General features: G+C 38.4%; 1 protein-coding gene across 9 annotated transcripts in view; it reads right to left on the bottom strand.

Moving 5' to 3' along the window:
* The window catches only part of Dis3l2 (DIS3 like 3'-5' exoribonuclease 2), a 332,047-nt gene that overhangs the window by 269,420 nt on the left and 43,137 nt on the right, over positions 1 to 19,490 (bottom strand). For all 9 annotated transcript variants that reach the window (XR_011709223.1, XR_011709224.1, XR_011709225.1 and 6 more), the window contains exons 2-5: positions 17,941 to 18,089; positions 17,252 to 17,409; positions 9,828 to 9,881; positions 5,810 to 5,911 (exon numbers count right to left, since the gene is read on the bottom strand). Coding sequence is in view for 6 of the 9 variants with exons in the window: in XM_071619543.1 (XP_071475644.1) it covers positions 5,810 to 5,911; positions 9,828 to 9,881; positions 17,252 to 17,409; positions 17,941 to 17,992 (366 nt within the window). In the remaining 3 variants the exon portion in view is untranslated. The remainder of the gene's footprint in view (positions 1 to 5,809; positions 5,912 to 9,827; positions 9,882 to 17,251; positions 17,410 to 17,940; positions 18,090 to 19,490) is intronic.

The following is a 19,490-nucleotide window of genomic DNA, read 5'->3' on the forward strand; positions in this document are numbered from 1 at the left end:
CTTCAAATAAGATTTGTTAATTTGTGAGCTCTGTGTTTTTTTATTTCTTCTGTATGCAGCATTTCTTTAAGTAAGCTCTGTAGTGCTGGTTTATTAGTCATGGATTCTTTTAATTTCTGCTTATCATGGAAGGTTTTCATTTCCTATTCAATTTTCAAGGACAGTTTTGCTAGATATAGCAGTATTTGCTGACAGTCAGGTTTTTTCGTGAATTGGAACACATTATTCCAAGTCCTTTTAGAGTTTGTGCTGAGAAATCTGAAGTGATTCTGATAAGCTTGCCTCTATATATTATCTGATATTTTTCTCCTGAGGCTTTTAAAAGTCTACCCTTGTTCTGTATGTTGGGCATTTTCATTATAAAGTGTAATGGTGAGGTTCTTTTGTGATCTTGTCTATTTGGGGTTCTATATTTGGGTGCCCATCTCATTCTGAAAGTTTGGAAAATTTTTCTCTTATTATTTCCCTAAAGAGTTTATCCAGCCCATTAGCCTGCATCTCACAACCTTCCTCAATTCCAATGATTCTTAAATTTGATGTCTAATGTTGACCCAGAGTTCTTGTATATTCTGATCATGGTTACTTATTTTTTTCTTTAAACCTATTTGAATGTGAAAGCTTTGTCTTCCAGCTCTGAGATTCAGTATGGTTTACTCTATTAGAAAGATTTTCAACTGAAGATTTTATTTGTTGTGTGTTTCATATCTAAGATTTCTGTTTGGTTCTTTTTCAATATTTCTATCTCCTATTGAATCTCTCATTCATTACCTATACTGACTTCCTTATTAATTCATTAATTCATTCAGTTGTTTTCTGTGTTCTCTTGGAATTCATTGATCATTTTTATAATGATTTTTCTGAATTCTTTGTGTGAATTTCATCTACTTCAATATCTTTGGGGTCAGCTACTGGTGAATTTTTAGGAGGAGTCGTATTACCTTGTTTTTTCATATTTCTTACATTCCTGTGTTAGGTTTTGTTCATCTGTTAGGAGGGATTCTTTCCACTTTTTTATTGGTGCATTATAATTATACATAATGATGGGATTTGTTATTAACAATATAATGACATCATTTGGTCAATATCATTCCCTATCATTTACTTTTTACTGCTAAGCTGTATTCCCTTTTAATGGGATATACCAAATTTAGAGAAGACTGATGCCAAACTATTTTCCAAAGTGACTATACCATTTTTCCTACCAGCAGTGTATGTGAGTTCCAGGAGCTCAATATCCTTGCCAACATTGGGTATGGTCAGTCTTTTTAAATCTAGCTATTCTAATGGTCTATAGTGGTGTCTTATGGTTTTGTTGGCAGCAGTGGTGGTTTTTTTGTTTTGGTGTTTTTGCTTGGGCGGGGGGCGGTGATTATTGTTGTGGTTTGCTTTTTGCAGAACCTAGGAATTAAACCCACTGAGCTACATCCCCAGACTTTTTCATTTTATTTTGAGACAGGGTTTAAGTTACCCAGACTGGTCTTGAATTTGTAATGCCTCAGGCTCCTGAGTAACTGGGGATTATAAGTGTGTGCCACCACATATAGCAGTATCATATGCTTTTAATTTGTATTTCTTTAATGACTATGCTGAATGTCTTCAAATGTTTATTTGCCAACATATATCTTCTTTAGTGAAGAAGTTGTTGAAATATTTTAATGCTTTTGGTAACTGAGTTATTGTTGAGTTAGAAGATTTCTTTATATTCTAGATAAATGTCATTAAATAAAGGACATTTTCTCTTCAATCTGTGGCCTGTCTTAATTTTTGTGTCTATTGAAGAGCAAAAATTTATGATTTTGATGAAGTCACGTTAATTGATGTCTTTTCCTTTTTGTTTCTACATAGCAAATCCTATGGTCTGAGAATTAAAACCTCTTTACTTTCTTTTTCCCAAGCAATATGTTTGTTTTTTTCTATTGCCCTTTTGTACTGGCTAGGATCTCCAGTGCAATGCTGAATAAAACAGATGAGAAAGGACATTCTTACTTCAATTTCAGAGGAATGAGGTCTTTAACCTTTAAGAGAGATGTTTGTTCTAAATATCTCTTACGTGTTCTCCATCAGGTTGAGGAACTTACTTTCTTTTTCTTTTTTTTTTTTTTTAAGAGAGAGAATTTTTAATATTTATTTTTTAGTTTTCAGCAAACACAATATCCTTGTTTGTATGTGGTGCTGAGGATCGAACCCGGGCCACATGCATGCCAGGTGAGCACGCTACCGCTTGAGCCACATCCCCAGCCCCAGAGGAACTTACTTTCTATTCCTACTTGATGTGAGTTTTTATCATGAATGGCTATAGAATTTCATCAAATGCATTTTCTGAATTACTGAATATTTGACTGAGTATGGTATCAAATTTAGTCTGTTAAGATGATGAATTATAATGATTGCTTTTCAAATATTAAGACAACCTTGCATTCCTGGATAAGCCCCAGTTGCACACGTTGTATTATGCTTGCTAGATTCTATTTGCTAATATCTTGTTGAGTATTTTTGCAATAGTGTTTATGGGAAGAAACACTGGTCTACAGCTTTCCTTTCTTATAATGTCTTTTCCTGGTTTTGGTATTACATCAATGCTCATGTCATCAAATGAGTTGGGAAATGCTTCCTTCTCTCACATTTTTCTAAGTGTGTGTGTAAAAGCAAGATTAGTTCTTCTTTGAATGTTTAGTAGAATTCACAAGTAAGTCAAATAATCTAGGCTTCTATATTTTCTCAATAACACATCTAAAAACAAAAAGCAAACTTACTACGGCCAGGTAAAACTAATAATTTTTACACCACAACATGTTTTTTCTCACTGTATTCCATTTCAATTAATCACATCATTTCACCCATTTTAAACTTAAACTTGAAACTTAGCAGTTTTCTCTTATTTCAGTCTTTCATTTACCCTCTGCCTCAAATCCATCCTCAATTCCTAATGGCTCTACTTTCAAAATATATCCCTCCTTCTCTCCATCTTAACTGTCGGGTTTCCCAGTTCAGGCTTCTTAATTGGCCATCCCAATATATGACTGTCCCCACTACAGTCTACTCTTTTGGCTTAAAGCCCTCATCTGGACTTTAATTTCTTCCACCTTTAGATATTAACTGCAAAACAGAAAAACAACAAGCTGAATGTACTGACTATGGAAATGCTACCTACTTTTACAAACTCTTTACTGCATAACTAGATCCAAGACCTGGGAAGTCATAAAATTATACATCTAGAAAAAAATATAACTTTGTTGTATTGAATCGTAAAGGAGGTACAAATTCTTATCCAGGAAGCAACAGCACCAAGAATAGCCAAGTACCAAACTTGTTCTTCCAGATCTAAACAACAACAATCACCTTACACCCAACCTGGTCCCAAACTTTGGTCAGCTACCTATCCCATCTCCTTAGGCTTCCTGCTCAAACTGAGAGCACTCCTGACAATATCAGAAAAGGCTACACTTGCTGATTTTATCAACAAGGTAGGTAAGGAACAGGGAAATAATGCAACAGACTTATTTACTCATGTTGATTTATTTCAGACATCTCCTGCGCCGGGCCAAGAGCAGGAAAGATGCCCAGCAACTTGGCCTTACTGTTTTAGCTACATCATCCACTTCTGAAAAACTCAACTTATAGTCTACCATACGCTCTCCCTTCCTGCTGTCTCACCAATTGACACTTCATTTCATACTCTGGCCTGCTCCAGACAAACTGCTATGGCCTGAGTGTCTGTCCCCTCCAAAATTCATATTGAAACATAATTACAAAGTTATCTGTTAATGGTATTTGCAGGTGATATCCTCAGGAGGCAATCAGATAAAGTAATGAAGATGGGACCACCTGACTGCATTAGTAGCTTTACCAAAAGATTAACCCAAGTAAGTAAATTTGTTCAGTCTCACCATGAGCCACTTGGGACTCTACAGAGTCCCCACCAGCAAAAAGTCTTTCACCAGAAACAGTCCCTCAACCACAGATTTCCCAGCCTCCAGAACTGTAAAAAAATAAATGTCTTTTCTTTATAAAATTACCTAACTGTGGTATTCAGTTACAGCAAAGGAAAACAGACTAAGACACCCACCCAACCTACTAAGTACTCCCTTCCTAGTCTACCACTGTCATTCCTTATGTCAAATGAAGCCACTATTTCTCTTGTTATTTCTTAGGCACTTCTTCATTATCATGTTACTTCTTTATTCACTAAATTACCTCTAGGACCCCATCCTTTGGTTTAACCAGGCCCTAATATGCTCCTCTTTAGTGGACCTAGACAACATTAGCAAGGTTGATGCTTTTCAGAAAACAAGTAGTGACCAAATCAACCTATGTTTCCCAGGACCTGGAGCCAACCTTTAGTTGCACTTTCAAGGAATCAAGGAAGGGGACTATTCCCATACTAAGCAACAACTGGGAGTGGGAGGTGGACCTCAACTAGATTAGGAAAATTCACTCCCATATAAAACCCTGCTTGTAACTTCACACTAATTAAAATTATAATTAAATTCATATGTGTGACTAGTATATCTCTCCCTACCTGCGCTCTCCACTAAACTGTAAACTCTAGGAGAGCAAGAACTATATCTAACCTGATCATTAGTAAAATTCCTACACCCTAGAAATACCTGGCACACAGCTATAATCAATTAGCTCCACTGGGTTAAAAAAAAGCAGTTAATTTATGACTCAATAAAGCTCTATTATAAGGTGGTACTCTTGTGGTACATATTACATCTTTTCTGGAAAAGCTTATAATAAGATCTAATATTTCTTGAGTTCCTGCCATTCTAAGATTTTTTTTAAGGACTCCTTTGTTTTTTATATGTAGCCTCAATTAATCCTCATGAGAAATTTATGGAGTAGGTACTATAATTATTCCCATTTTATAAATGCAGCATTTAAGACAGAGAGGTTGCATAATTCATCAGCGGTTATATAGAGAAATGACAGAGATGAGATGCAGACCTAGGTAGCCTTACCTAAAAGCCCACACTTCTCATCACTACAGTATATCTCCCCTTCCTGAAAAGAATCCAAATTCCTAAATACCAATGAATTAAGCCAAAATTAAACAAATGACATGAAGATAAATTCAGACTTATATATACATATAAGTCACCAGTTCCACATGACAATTTGAAAAAAAAAAAACTGATTCTTTCCAATGTCTGGCTCTTACAGTTATTTAAACCAACAGTCAAAACTAAAATCACTCTTACTTTTGAAATGACATACACTAATGGGAGACTGAAACCCAAAACATTCTCATATTAAAAATGTTTTCTTCTGTCACTAAATTCCTATTATATAAAAATGCATAAAGACAATCTTTATCTGCCAGGGATGCCAAATCACCAAACTGGGCCTAACAGATATGACATGTATTGCCCAGATTTTCCAGTACAGGAAGCATGTAATTGGTATATTCCAATTACAATATACCATCTCCATGGTTTTGTCTTTCCAGATCTTGCAACATAGGTGTAGGGAAATAACATGTTTTAAGTTTGACTGGATCCTGCAAGCTTTTCTTCTAACCAAAAAAAAAAAAATACCAGAAACCAATGCAAGGCTTTGTGACAGGGAAGACTGACTGGAAACCAATGTGACAGGGAAGACTGACTGGAGAGTGAGCAACAAGAAAATTCAAACTATTAGATTTCTGCCCAGCAGCTGCCTATTAAGTCCTGAACACTCTATAGCATCTTTCAGAGGCTTGGAGACTGAGAGGTCTGTGACTCCCCTGGTTTTTGATGCTGCACTGGTGTTCCATGCAATGCAAAAGGCCCTAAGAAAAATATCTCTAAAAAAAGAAAATTTAACTCACCTTCCACTGCTCCTCCGGAAGCAGTTTCACAACCACCAGATCCCCATTCAAAGCTCTATTACGAGCAACAACTCCATCGATAAAAATGTCTCGATCACCATCCTAGGTTGAAGACAGAAATAAAGGCACAGTCATCTCACCAGGGCTTGGAGCTAAAAGGATTTTGAAGAATGTTAGACTCCATAATCTTTCCACTAACTTAATAGAAACACTAGTTCATAGCCATACACATATATAAGGGGAATTTAGTATCTTTCATTCTTCAAGAAACTCATACTAGCTGTGTCTTTTCGGAGGATAAGAAGTCAAATGCTGATTTTTCTTATAGAAGGTGACAATAAATGGGTCTAGAAAGTCACCACTCAAATTTTTCTATGAGACACTGGATACAGATAAGAGTCAACACTTAAAGGGCAGAAGGTGACTACTACAAACTTTGTAGTTAGCTAAAAGTGACATTTCAAAATCACCATGCAAAAGGGGGGGGAGGTTTAGTTGCTCAGCATTTTTATAGTTTCCAATTATAAACCATCAGATATCTCTTAAAATAGATTTTCTGTTCAATTTCCAATCTAGCTAGAGGTTGGCAGCTGTGGCTTCCGATCTACCAAACCTGACCCCACCCTACTCCTTGAGCAACAGCTACCATGTTAAGAGACAAGGAATTATTGCAGCTGACCTCATGATGAGCTTCGCCGGAAATAAAGAGACACTAGGAAATAGAGAGTGAACAACTCAAGTGTCGCCCATCACCATCCTGCTGCCTCCTGCAATTTACAGAGTGACATGATCCTGTCGTCCTCCCTGGAATGAAGAAAGCTATTTGGAGGTCACCCTAACCTATTCTCATGTGTCAAAACATATGCATGAAATGCCCCTTTCATAAGCAGCTTATAACCACCCCTTGGCAGCTCAGAGATATAAATGCTAGGATGATGGTAGTGTCATCTTCCTATCCCAAGAAACCAAGGAAAGAAGGGCTGGGTTAAACCCCAGATAACACACAAACCTCCAACTATTCCACACTACTTGGCTCTGCCTTAATTCATTCAGAAGCTTGTATCTATTGCCAAATCTCTTATAATAAAGATACTAAACTTGGGAGCTATTCAATATTAATGTTTGAATAATCTCTCTTAACTAACTTTTAAGGCCAAAAAGTTCAGCTCTGTATTTTGATGCCAGAAGACTTGTCCTATCCATCAGAAAAAAAATTTTTTTTTTAAATGGATGCTAAGCATCCACAGAGGAAATATAATGGGATCTGGGGTAATCTAAACACTCAGGAGAGAGTATGAAGAAGGACAATCTAAGTATGCCATGATAGCCAAAGCATCCTCCATTGATGCAAGAGCTAGCTCCCTGTGGACCAGAAATAAACTCCACAGCTGCATAAAGGGTGCCTCCCATAACAAGACCCATAAAAAATTTCTGAGTTTCTTGGACCAATATAATTCAGAATAGAAACTGTGGTTAAAAAAAATATATTTTTTAAAGGCAGGCTTTTCCATCTGATTCATTTTCCCCCTTTATCCTCTCCCCAAACAGAATAAAAGACATCTCAATAATACACTTTTATCTTGATTTGCTTGAAAAATCACATGACTTTATTCATACTCTATATTTTACTTTTATTGAGAACCCCCAAAAGACTAGCAGGGACACATAAGTGACTCATCCCATGTGTTTTGGATTTGTCAAAAGAAAATGAAAACTGATTTTCTATCAGTGGAAATTACAATGAACTAAGTCAAGTTCCCTCAGAACAAAATAGTATTTGATAATCAATTCACTGTTCTTAAACTACTAAGTAGATACTTTGGCACAGCAAAACTATTTACTTGACATTGTATAAATTCATAACCACTTGGAGTAAGAATTAACCTAAATAATTTAATCAAATCTCTACTTTTTTTTCTTTCCAAAACTCTTGATATTTTAAAGTTGTAATGAATACATAATATTTAATCCACCTCTTCATTTTACAAATAAGGAGTATGCTCCCCCAGAGTAATCAAGCCCAAGCCCACTGGCGACAGCCCCTGTACTTAGTGGTGGCTAAAGGGCAGGTATTTCTAAGGGGTACAGGTAGAGCTTAGGCACATGGGTTAAGATACCCACATACATGCATGCAAGAACCTTCAAGGACTGCAAAGGAATCATGAGAAGACAGGGAGTCAGGCTTGAAAAAGGAAGAGGGGCAGGCCAGAGGTGGACCTCCTGTGCATTTCAGCAAAGAGCTCCAAGAAATCCGAAAATCTTAAATTGAACAAAACACAGGTCCACTGAGGTAAAATTGGCAAGGAATACACTAAGTCATGGAATATATTTTACTTAAGTGTTTGTTAGTTTGATTTGTAACTTTCCAATATTTGATATAAGTTATACATGCCTCCTCTTATACTTTTGTCTTAAGCCTCACACCTGATAAGTAGAAACCTTACAGATCTAACTTAGGGAAACTCAAGACTTTGTACTCAGGGAGGAGAGAAAACTAGCAGTAAACTTTTCAAAATGCTATAGCTCCCCTTATCACTCCAACCCATGAGTGCAAACCTCAGCGTGCACAGACGAGATTTGAAATCTGCTCAGTTCACAGGTGCCTCTCAGATTGAACTCCTTACTGCACTGAATGTGATTCTCATGTTAAAAAAATCCATGTTTTCACTCATATGGGCTCCTAATGCAATCAAGTTCCTCCAATCAGTATGCCAATGAAAAAAATCATTCGAATGCATAGAGAACACAAGTTATGCAGAACTTATTGAGAGAGAGCTTATCCATCTTCAGCATTATTTCTTAGGCAGCTCCCTAAGAAATAATTGTGGGTAATTTTTATGATTCCATTATGTGATCTTTATCTTATGAGCAACATCTGGAATGTAATACCCATGTAAGCTGCACTTCCACTGTATAATGGAACTGCTCCTGCTAACCCTCAATTCTATGACTCAAGTGCCATGGTCAGTATATATACTATGTTCTGTCACAGAAGAGAATAGAATACAATTCAGAATAATGTGACAATTCAGTGATGCTTTTTACTGAGTCAAATGGGTAAGACTTGAACTTGAATGCAAATGCAAATCCTTGGCTTCCAAAGGGCCAGGGAAAAGGGTCTAAACAGAATTTGAGATCAGGTCTTAAGATTATTATAACGAAAAGAATAACAGTATCACTTCTGAAAGATATGACTGGACTTATAATCTCACTAAATTTGTTATTTAACATAATGATTTGTTATTTAACATAATAAAATACATAACTGAAATATATGTATTTCATTTCCTTGTCTATAGCTGAAGTTGATCCCTCTGATTTCTTTGTGAAAAATCTAGAGCTATCCTGCTTATATGGCACCCTGGAAAAGTTAGGCCAGGAATTCAAGAACACTGCCCTCCCAGCTTTGCACGATCAAGCCTTCTCCAGAAACCTACAGCTAATGATATGTCAGTATGAACTTGCTTTAACTAAACAGAACCTCTAAAAATGAATCATGAATATAAGAAAGAATTTAAAGCACCAACAGTAAAGAGCCTTGTTACCAAGTGCTATCACCTGCATAGAAGTAAAGTGAGAAACCCTAACCAAAAAAAAGTGTTACACATTATTTTTGGACAAATGTTCCGATTAGATCATGCAGTAGATCGAAAGTAGAGAGCATATTTGTTTAGGAAAGATTAACTTAAATCAGTGGAAAAAAACCATAAATCCTTTTAAGCTGTAAACCAAGGGCATCCAATTACACGAACTGGTGGGTAGTCTGCCTGGGGCCAGCTGCTCTCTGCAGCCTCCTAACAAACGCCATCCCTCTCATTTGGCCTGTGATTTCAAGACTGGCAGAAGGGATGGTGAACCAAAGGCAAATTTTGCTTATTTACATTTGAAACAAATCTTTCCCCATCCTCAATTTCATTTTACTACTCTGCTTTTTAGTTAGAATATATAATTTCAGTTTGAGAGCACATCTAAAAAATTAAGTGTGACACCAAGCTTATTATAAAGTTATTGAACTTACCGGGGAAGGAATGAAGGCTTCATGAAACTTCTTTGGATTGATTCTCAGTACACCCTTTAAAAATGAAAATAAAATCTGTGAAAATCTAACTACATGTATATTTTTATTTTTCTATATGTTATTCTCCAATAAAAAGTTGAACAATTTGTTCTAGAAAACAAGTTAGATATATGAGACCCATTCATTAAATACATAAAACATGATTTATGTTGACATGCACAACACCAGAACCCATGGAAAACTGAAAACTCAAAGACTGACACTTGCTGAGAACAGGCAAAGGTGAGGAAATCAGCAGAGCGCAGCAAAGAGTGGGAAGGTGGCAATTGTTGGGATTTAGATGCCACCATATGTGCTAGTCTTCGAACTTACACCTTGACCTTAAGAATGAGGTTATCAAAAAAAAAAAAAGAATGAGGTTATCTGGGTTCATACCTCATTACATAATAGTTTTTTTATTCTCCCCACTCTAGGAACTCTATACAATTGCTTGTTTCTGAAACAATTTTCAAAGTGATACAAGTTGATTTCATCCTGGATACTTAGCCTCAAAGAACTGGATGCATATGGTTTTCTGAGGCCCCTCTGTAGAGCTGAATGAGTCAATAATTCAAAATGGTCCATAACCAGCTCTTAATGCAAAAGGGAATGCTGGCTCCAAGAAACCAGGCCACCCAGTCAGCCTTCTACTTCATGTTATTCCAGCACCAAATCAGGATCTGCTTATATTTATGCACAGGGGTGCAGGTGGGGCCAATCCTTAATAGCAGTTCAGCGTTTTAGGCCTTTGCAGGAAGCTGTAAGGCTCCCCAGGTTCCAGCTGCATTTGCAGGCCACTGGAGCACACGGATGGAAGCAGTTATTTTCCTAACAGCCAGATTCAATGGATAACTTGAGAAAGTGTTTCAAACAAAATTTCCCACTAAAGTGAATGACTCAAAGAAACATAATTAACAAAATAAGTGAGGACATAAAATTAAGCAGAAAATAATTACGTTCTTTCACTGGTATACCACGTTTAAATTACAAATGTCCATGCCACAATATGCAATGTCATATCAAATAGACTACTACAAATGATCCTTCGGCCCCTAATTATTTATCAAGGACTGGGGTCAAGACCCTGAGTCAGATAATAACAGGGATGAGGGTGATAACTAATCTTGATCCTTGTTGTAAAGAAAAATGTACAAAATGTCAAAGTGAGAATTCAGTTTACTTTCAGCTGGAGGACAAGAAAAGCCTCCAGGAATGGGATCTAATCTGATCCCTGAAGGATGAGCAAAATCTGCAAGTAAATCAGAAGAGAAGGATAGTAGAAGGCACTGTGTTAGTAAAAGTGGGTTAGAGAGCTAACATTTACTCTTCCCCATCATGCTACAAATTCACTTCCGGTGAGAGAGAAGGGCAGGGAAATATGACTGGCAAAGCTCCCCGAGGCCTCCCTTAACGATGCTAAAGCAATTCACTTCTAGGACAGCTGTTTCCTCCTGGGGAAGAGGAAAAATAAAACTTACATTTATCCTAAATATTCATCTACTCAATAATTCCTGATAACTAGTATGATAGGTGTCCGGTTGAGTGATACAAATACAGTGAAGAGTCACAGACAGTCTCCACCCTCACAGAGCTCACAGGCTCAGCAAGGAAGGAGCCACCAAACAAATCAAAGTCAATTCACTGAAATTACATTTTCTGACTCCAGGCACTTTTTTCTAGCCTGAGCATGTTGTTGTTGTTGTTGTTTTTAATTCCTATTCTTTTATCACTCCTTCCAGTTCAGTGAATGGTTTGCACATGAAGAAATAAAGAAGTGAGAACGCCCCCTGCTTTAAATGTGCCTTTAATTACAGAGCACTCAGAGAGGCCAAGGCTGGGCTCAGAGGGAAGAGACATGTTGCTCAAGGCTGCATCTCAGCTCTATTAAAAGGAAAAGACATTAAAGAGACCTTAAAGATTTTACTCAAAATTCTCTGTCCCAGACTTTCATATGTATAAACATACAGGGAAGGATAGAAGTTGTGTTCCAAAAAAATTTCCCACTAAAGTAAAATTTGTAAATTTGATTGGAGCACAACTCTTAAGAACTGTACCTCAGAAACAGAACCTCTGAGAGTTCCGATAATAATAATAAAGAGAAAGCTCCAACAGGGTCCCACAGCAGACCAGGGTGGTTCCTACAGCCTGCAGAGAAGCTAGCAGCACAGTTTGTCAAGAATGATCTGTCAGAATGAAAGGACGAGAAAGTGGATGGGAATAGGAAAGACAGTAGAATGAACTGGACATAACTTTCCTATGTTCATATATATATACGCCACCAGTGAAACTCCACATCATGTACAGCCACAAGAATGGGATCCTAATTAGAGTAATTTATACTCCATGTATGTATAATATGTCAAAATACACTCTACTGTCATGTATTTCTAAAAGTAACACCCCCAGAGAAAAGATTTGTCAGCTGCAAAACATATCCAGCACATGCTGTTTAAGAGAGAAGTGTAATACTCTCATTCTCCTGTTTTCCCAACTATCCCTAACCCCATCCAGTCCCCCATCTCTCATCTGCCTCCTAAACTCTCCTCTAGCCCTGGAATTTGACCAATAAGGATCCTGCATCTTTCATCTCTGCTCTGAATGCTCCTGCAGTTCCTGACTGGAAACCTAGTTGTCCCTTGATGTCATTACTTCCCTTGAGTGCTCTCAGGAATCAGAGGAAGACTGTCTTTTCTTTGCTTCCCCGTATGTCTTAAAAATTATTTTTTCCTTCAATTCACTTTGAAAAAACCCCAGGTCCTTTGAAGTTCATATCATTAGCTCCTGCTACATTTCTTTGGTGCTACCATCTTCAAGCTTTCCAGCCACAGCTCCAGTTCACTAGTGTGTTGACTGGTAGCTCACTGCCTTTCCTTTCATCCCCACATTTTGGGGACTTTACATCCATAACAATGACTAGGCAACCTAGTCAGTCACTCTAGGTACCTTCTCCATCCATCCCAGCCACACCCCGGCTACTTTCTCCCACATCCACCACCTATATTCTGTCATCACCACTAATTACACTACTTTCAAACACAAGCCAAACATCACATTTTCTGATCACACTCTTCTGTCCTTCCAGCTCAATTACTGTAGAAACCCCACTTCACAATCCTTCAGTTTCACCAAGACCTCCAAGCCATAGTCTGACCACCTTTTCATTAACTATCTTCCCTTTCTTGGCTACCTAATTGACATGGCCTGCCATTATTCTTTACCCTCACAAACCCTAAGCTTTGGGTCCCCTCTTCCTCTTACACTCAACCAGTAAAGCCCTCCCCCAACTGACTCCAACTGTCTTCCTTATCCCTGCCTACCCAAGGAACTGAATGGCATTATAGAAAAATACCACACAACTGGGTTCATTTGTCTAACTTGGCACTCACAAACATGCTTTATCTGACTTATACAATGTTTGAGAACATCTTGAGGAATGTCACACATAAAAAATATGTAGTTCAGATTATCTTGAAAAACTATAAGATCCAGCAGCAGCTGTGGACAGCTACCTCCACATGATAGCAACCACCTGAGCTGAGTAACAGATGCTCTTCTGACAATAATAAAAGCAATCTCAAGTACCATCACTTCCATAGGTGTCCTCCAGGCCACATAATGTTTTGACAGCTTTATTTCTGTGAACTATTTAACCCTTACAACAACCAAGAGGTATAGACTATTATATTCTTTTTTGTGAATGAGAAAACTGAGGCATTGAGAGGGTGAGTCAACTGCCACTGTCGTACTACACTTAAGCCTGGGCAAGCTGGCTACAGAATCCCAGCACTCAACTACTGCAGGGCCCATGTGCTTGCCACCAGGGCCTCTTCACTCACCCATCTGCCCTCCTGCTCCCCACAGGTCAGCACACATACTAACCCTCAATCTTCCTTGTCTTGGTTAATGACCACATCATTCTTGAGCCATCCTGGCTTCCACCCTTTGCCTCACTTTCCACATCTCATCGGTCAGAAGGTCATGTCAGCAATCACTCCCCATCTCCTTATTTCTCTCCCTCCTCACTACCACCACCCTTGTTCAAGTATCCATATGATCTTGCTTCGATGGCTTCCTAAGTGGTTTCCCAACTTCCACCCTAGTCTATAGCCAGAGAAACATTTTTAAGACATGAAACAGATCATGTTCTTCCTGCTTAATACCCTTCAATGACTTTGCATTGTCCTTTGAATAAAATCCAACTCCTCAGACCCTCCATGACTTGGCTGCTGTCGAACTCTCCAACTATTCCCATGTTGTAATTCCCTCTGTTCACTTATGTTCCAGCAGGCTTCCTTCTTGTTCCTCAAAACACCAACCCTACTTCCACTTGTTGACCTTTCTGCCTACATTCCTCTCCCTAAAGCTTAAAATGCCTGACTCCTTCTCACCCTTCAGATCGCAACACTTCTCACAGAGGACTTCTTTATCCCCCTAAATAAAGTGGCTCCCCCCAATTATTCTCTCTCATCTTTCTTATTTCCCATTTAACAATTAACATAATCTGTAATTTCTTTTGCATTACTTTAGTTTCTTTCTGCCTATCTCCCCTATCTTGCTCACTGGTATACATGTGGTGTTTACTAGGTTGTCAAGAAACATTTCTTGTGCTAATTAATGTCTGCAGAGTTGACATTCACTACTGCCCCCGGTATTAATGTTATGAGTGCCACCTCTCCCTTCTGAATGACTGGGCATTCCACTGTAATGTCACCTTTATTCTTCTCATCCTTAATTTACACCAAAGTATTTTCCAGCTGAATTCATGCTTAACAAGGGGTCCTAGAAACTAGCCCATCCTGTCCTCTGTCTTCCTGGACTAGGATTTTTTTTTATTACTTTTATTTTATTTATATATTTTTATGTGGTGCTGGGGATCGAACCCAGTGCCTCACACATGCTAGGCAAGCGCTCTCGAACCCAGTGCCTCCACACATGCTAGGCAAGCACTCTACCACTGAGCTACAGACCCAGCCCCCTGGACTAGGATTTTTTTCAGAGGCCAAATAACAATTCATACCAATATTACTCCAGGTGAAACTCCTCACAAGGTGCCTCAGCCAAAGTACCCTCTGGGATCTAAAACAGCCAATTCTACCATCTTCCTCCTTATTTCTCCTTGGTCATCACCCCAAACTGAGGCCTCTTCTAGATTGTCTATCACTCTCATCTCTCCCAACATTTCCTATAACAACCTCCCAATATTGCACCTGTGGAGAACAAAATGACATGTGCTCTTTGATGTGTGAATCTATTAAAAAAAAAAAAAAAACCTTCAAAACTACATGCACATGATCATGTGTTATTGCTGATTAGTTCCAAACACAGAAGAGAGATTTCTTTGGTCACTGTGGTCTCTTCTTCCCCACATAGGGCAAACCAATGAAATATCAAATTATTAGTCAAGGTATTGAAAATATATTATTTTACTCCTATTTTAAAACCATAAAATCTCTTAGTGAAAGTTTATTTTCTCTGGATTGGGAGAAAGAAAAGGAGGACATGATATACAAAAGTTAACAAATATTTCAAAGTATATCTAATACACTTAATTTTCTCCAACAGCATTAAAATATCCTTTCTTACCTAGTTTTTTACTTTACACAGCCAGACCTACACACGGAAAGTTTATATCCAAAAGCAGATGGACTCTATTTCTCTGCCTATGAAAATCTTATTTACAGTGTTATATATTTCACACGGTGACCTCATATCTGGAACCCATTCCTCTCCCCATCTGCAAAGAACAACTGTTCTCACATGTGGGGGGAGGCTCTGGCTGCAGAGTCTCATGATGTCACAGGCCAGGAGGAATCATTTACTAACTCCTGGGAATGAGAGTTGTTATATTGATCAGATTTTTGTTTTAAGATCAGCAAAAAGTCACTTCAAAAGCAAAAGTTAAAAGACAGCAAAAAGAAATACCATGGAAGAATACTGCTCTTACCCTGTCTCTCTATACGTATAATTCTGCAACCAAAATTCTAAGCTATTTATCTCTCAAATTATAACAACTGAGTTTCCTTCTCACTTTTCTTCAAAAGATAATATCTTGACCTTTAGGCAGATAGTAAATATATATTCAACCTAATTTTTTACTAAGCATCAGCCAAGTGCCTTTGGAGTAAGATATGACCCTGCCACCACTTGACCGCAGGTCATTATGGAAAGGTGATAAAAAAGGAGAGGCGGTAATAGTATCTATTATTTAGATGTATCTTCAGCTGCAAACACAAATACAGCAGCTGGGCTTTCAAAATGAGAGAAAATAGAATATGGTCAGTATTTTTAAGTGAACCATGTAGCATGTGGCCATATTTCTGTACTAATCCAAGAATTATAAAACAATCTTAATTCAAAGAATAGCTAACCCTCCCTTCTTCTCTAGCCTTGTTACCTGACACCTGCCTTATATTTCACCCCCAAGGAGACCTAAGCTGCCTTACTACACGTTGTTCCTCAAGTTCATGTTTTCATTAATGCAACTGCATCTCCACATCTCTGTCCCACACCTGCATCACTCATCCAATAGGCCCAAACTATCATCCTCAATACCTACCAAAGACATCACCTCCTAGAACAGACCTCTCCAGAACCCCAGTCCTATTCCCCCCAGTATCTTTCCCATACACCATGGTCACCCTTCTATCTCAGCACCTGCCATTTTATCCTCCAACCGTCAATTCACATCACTGCTTCCCTGTACTGGGCTGCAAGCTCCAAGAACAAAAAAACAGTCTCATCCACAGTCATTTCAAAAGTAACCAAGCAATATGCTCCTAACCTTAACTGTTCCAGGTTCACAGGGAATGATTAATAATGTCTACTCCACCAAAACACTGGGCTAGCTTGTGAACACATTTTGTATAAACTCAAAAACAATCAACAAATATTGTCTTATTATTTTTCACTGTTTTTTTCCCAATCTTATCCATTTTTCTCAGACATTCAGCATCTTTGTGCTTCAGGCAAACCAACCTATTCAATGTTTGACATATCCAAACCCTACTTCCCAGTCTGCTTTAGTGTCTCACACTGGTACCTCCACTTGGAAAGCTCTCTTACTTACTCAAAAGTTCTCTTCACTTACTCAAACTGCACAGGGCCCAGCTGCCCATGGCCTGCCCATATCCCTTCCAATAAAGCATCCCTAGGCAACAACACTGGAAGTAAGGGCTCCCTCCTCTCAAATCTCAGGGCATTTTGCCTATCATTGTCTTGTGGTGCTTATCACTTTTAAATGCACTTCAGGTCTAAGAAGCAGTAAGCCCTGCACCAATTATATGCTCATCTCAAAGCATGCAGCACAAACAGGAAATAGCTGAATGAACAACAGATTGCTTTGGTTCCACATATTTAGGGAATAGCCTGCCAGTAGTTTTAAGCACCTGGATAAGTGCTCCTCTCTTCAAGCCTTCTGAAACCGCCTCCTTGGACATGTAGGTCTCAAATATGCTCCTTTTCTTCCCTCGCGTGGACTTGTTCTTTGACTTTTTGTCACCTGGCGAAGCACCAAAACCATGGGGACCAACCACAGAGGACACACCTAGAAACATGAGGCAGCAATCAGCTCTCTCCTCAAACATTTCTGTATTTTTAAAACTGGAGATATTATGCTTATTATTATCATCATTCTTATTATTTACAAAGAACAACAAGAGAATGAAATTCTTTGATGATGAATTCAGTCACAAAGAGGAGAAAATGGGTAAGGAAACATGAAAAAATCATATACAGATGAGACCGGAACTTTAAATAAGCACAACATGCATGGAACAAAATAGGAATAATTGGTTAAGTATGCCTTGCTGTTTATAGATACAAACTTTTAAAAATAGGAATTATTAAAAGATGATCACTTTTCTGGAGGAAATTAAACAGCTGTGCACAACATAATAATGAATTAAGACAACAAGAAACCACACCTAATTCTAGAATAACTAACATGGGAGAACAGTTAATAGTTCACCAAAAGAATTAGTCCCCTCATCCTAAGAGCTGCCCTCCACCTCCACACCCGCTCCACTCGTATTTCAGGTTTCCTGTTGCCAGGGCAGACTCCATTTCCTTGTGCTACCTCTGGGGGTCCCCAGGGGTCGGAGGTTCAGTCTGTAGTCAGGATGGCTCATTACTGGTTCCAGGGGCTCCTCTTCTCTCCAGATTCAGGGGAGCCACTACTGCTCAGCTTAAAGTTCTTCCTGTCTGAAGCAGCTCAGTTGTCACCAGCTGAAATCAAAGAGATCAATGAGTGGACACCAGTCAACCTGCAGCCTCCTTTGCCCACCCAGAAATTTAGTACTCTGGTATACTTGGATGGCAAAGGCAATATGGTGTCCTCTTGGGTCTTGGTGGCACATTTTCCTGAGCAGTCCATCAAGCACACCATCTGTGCTGAGTACACAAGTCTGCTCCTTTGGAACACTTCAATTAAAAATTTCCACAAATGGCTCAGTGGTAGAGCACTTGCTTAGCACGTGTGAAGCACTGGGTTCGATCCTCAGCACCACATAAAAATAAATAAACAAAATAAAGGTATTGTGTCTAACTACAACTAAAAAAACAATATTAGAAAAAAAACTCCACAAATGGGGCAAATGAGGTAGAAAATGAGGAACTCTGCAGTACTAGTCAGGTTATGAAATGCACAAAAATAGGAGAAAATGTAGTTTGAAAGATGATAAAAAGATTCAGAATCTAAAAACTGTAATGGAATAGGTAATAAAAAGGCTCAAGATGTGGCATTTACTAAGTTTAATCTAGTTGAAATATATCTCTTCCAATAAAGAATCCCTAAGCAAAGCTAACTGGACATAAGGGATCCCTGCTCTCCAATCTCAGAGCACTTTACCCATCACTGTCTTATGGTGCTTATCATCTCTAAATACACTTATTTTATTTATTAAATAAGTTAATTCCTTAGAATTCATCCACAAAACTTAATTCATTGCCACAATTTGATACCCAAAATTATGAAGGGAACCCTAGATGGTTCACAAGCTCTCAAAAATGGCAATAATTATAATTAGAAGTCTATTCCCCTATTCATATCTGTCATCACCTCAAACCAGGTGTCTAATCAGAAGCTCAAGCAGCCACATCTAAGGGATATAAGAACAGCTACCTGGGTCAGCAGGCTGGAAGGTGCAGCCTTACGGCTGGTCCCTGGCCTTCCACTAAGATAATGAACACTCCACCACTTCTACTTTCTAGTCTCTGCTAGAAAAGAGATCAAGTCTATATTTGCAAACTTCCAAAATCCTGGAAGCAGCATATTTTCCCATGAAATAGATCAAGATGTTACTCTGAAGACTAGCTACCACTTCCTTCAAATTGTCCCTACACACATCCTTCACCAAAATGATATAATTTTTCATTCAGTTAAACTTAATACTAACTCTAAAGAAGAAACAACAAAGATTAACAGACACTTAGTGATAATGAAATGATTGAGAAATAAAGTTACCCAACTTTAAGGACAATGTGAAAGAGATGGCCTTCCAGGCACAGCAAGGGGTCAGACTAAGTGTTAATCCAGAAGGCCTCACTCCCTTGTTAACTCAACAAATTCTTTTGCAAAGCACTGTACTAGGCAGAATGAGGGGTAAAAGGTCATTAGTTTGGTGGTTG

This window comes from Marmota flaviventris, chromosome 11 (genome assembly GCF_047511675.1).
Source record: "Marmota flaviventris isolate mMarFla1 chromosome 11, mMarFla1.hap1, whole genome shotgun sequence".
Taxonomy (NCBI): Eukaryota; Metazoa; Chordata; class Mammalia; order Rodentia; family Sciuridae; genus Marmota; species Marmota flaviventris.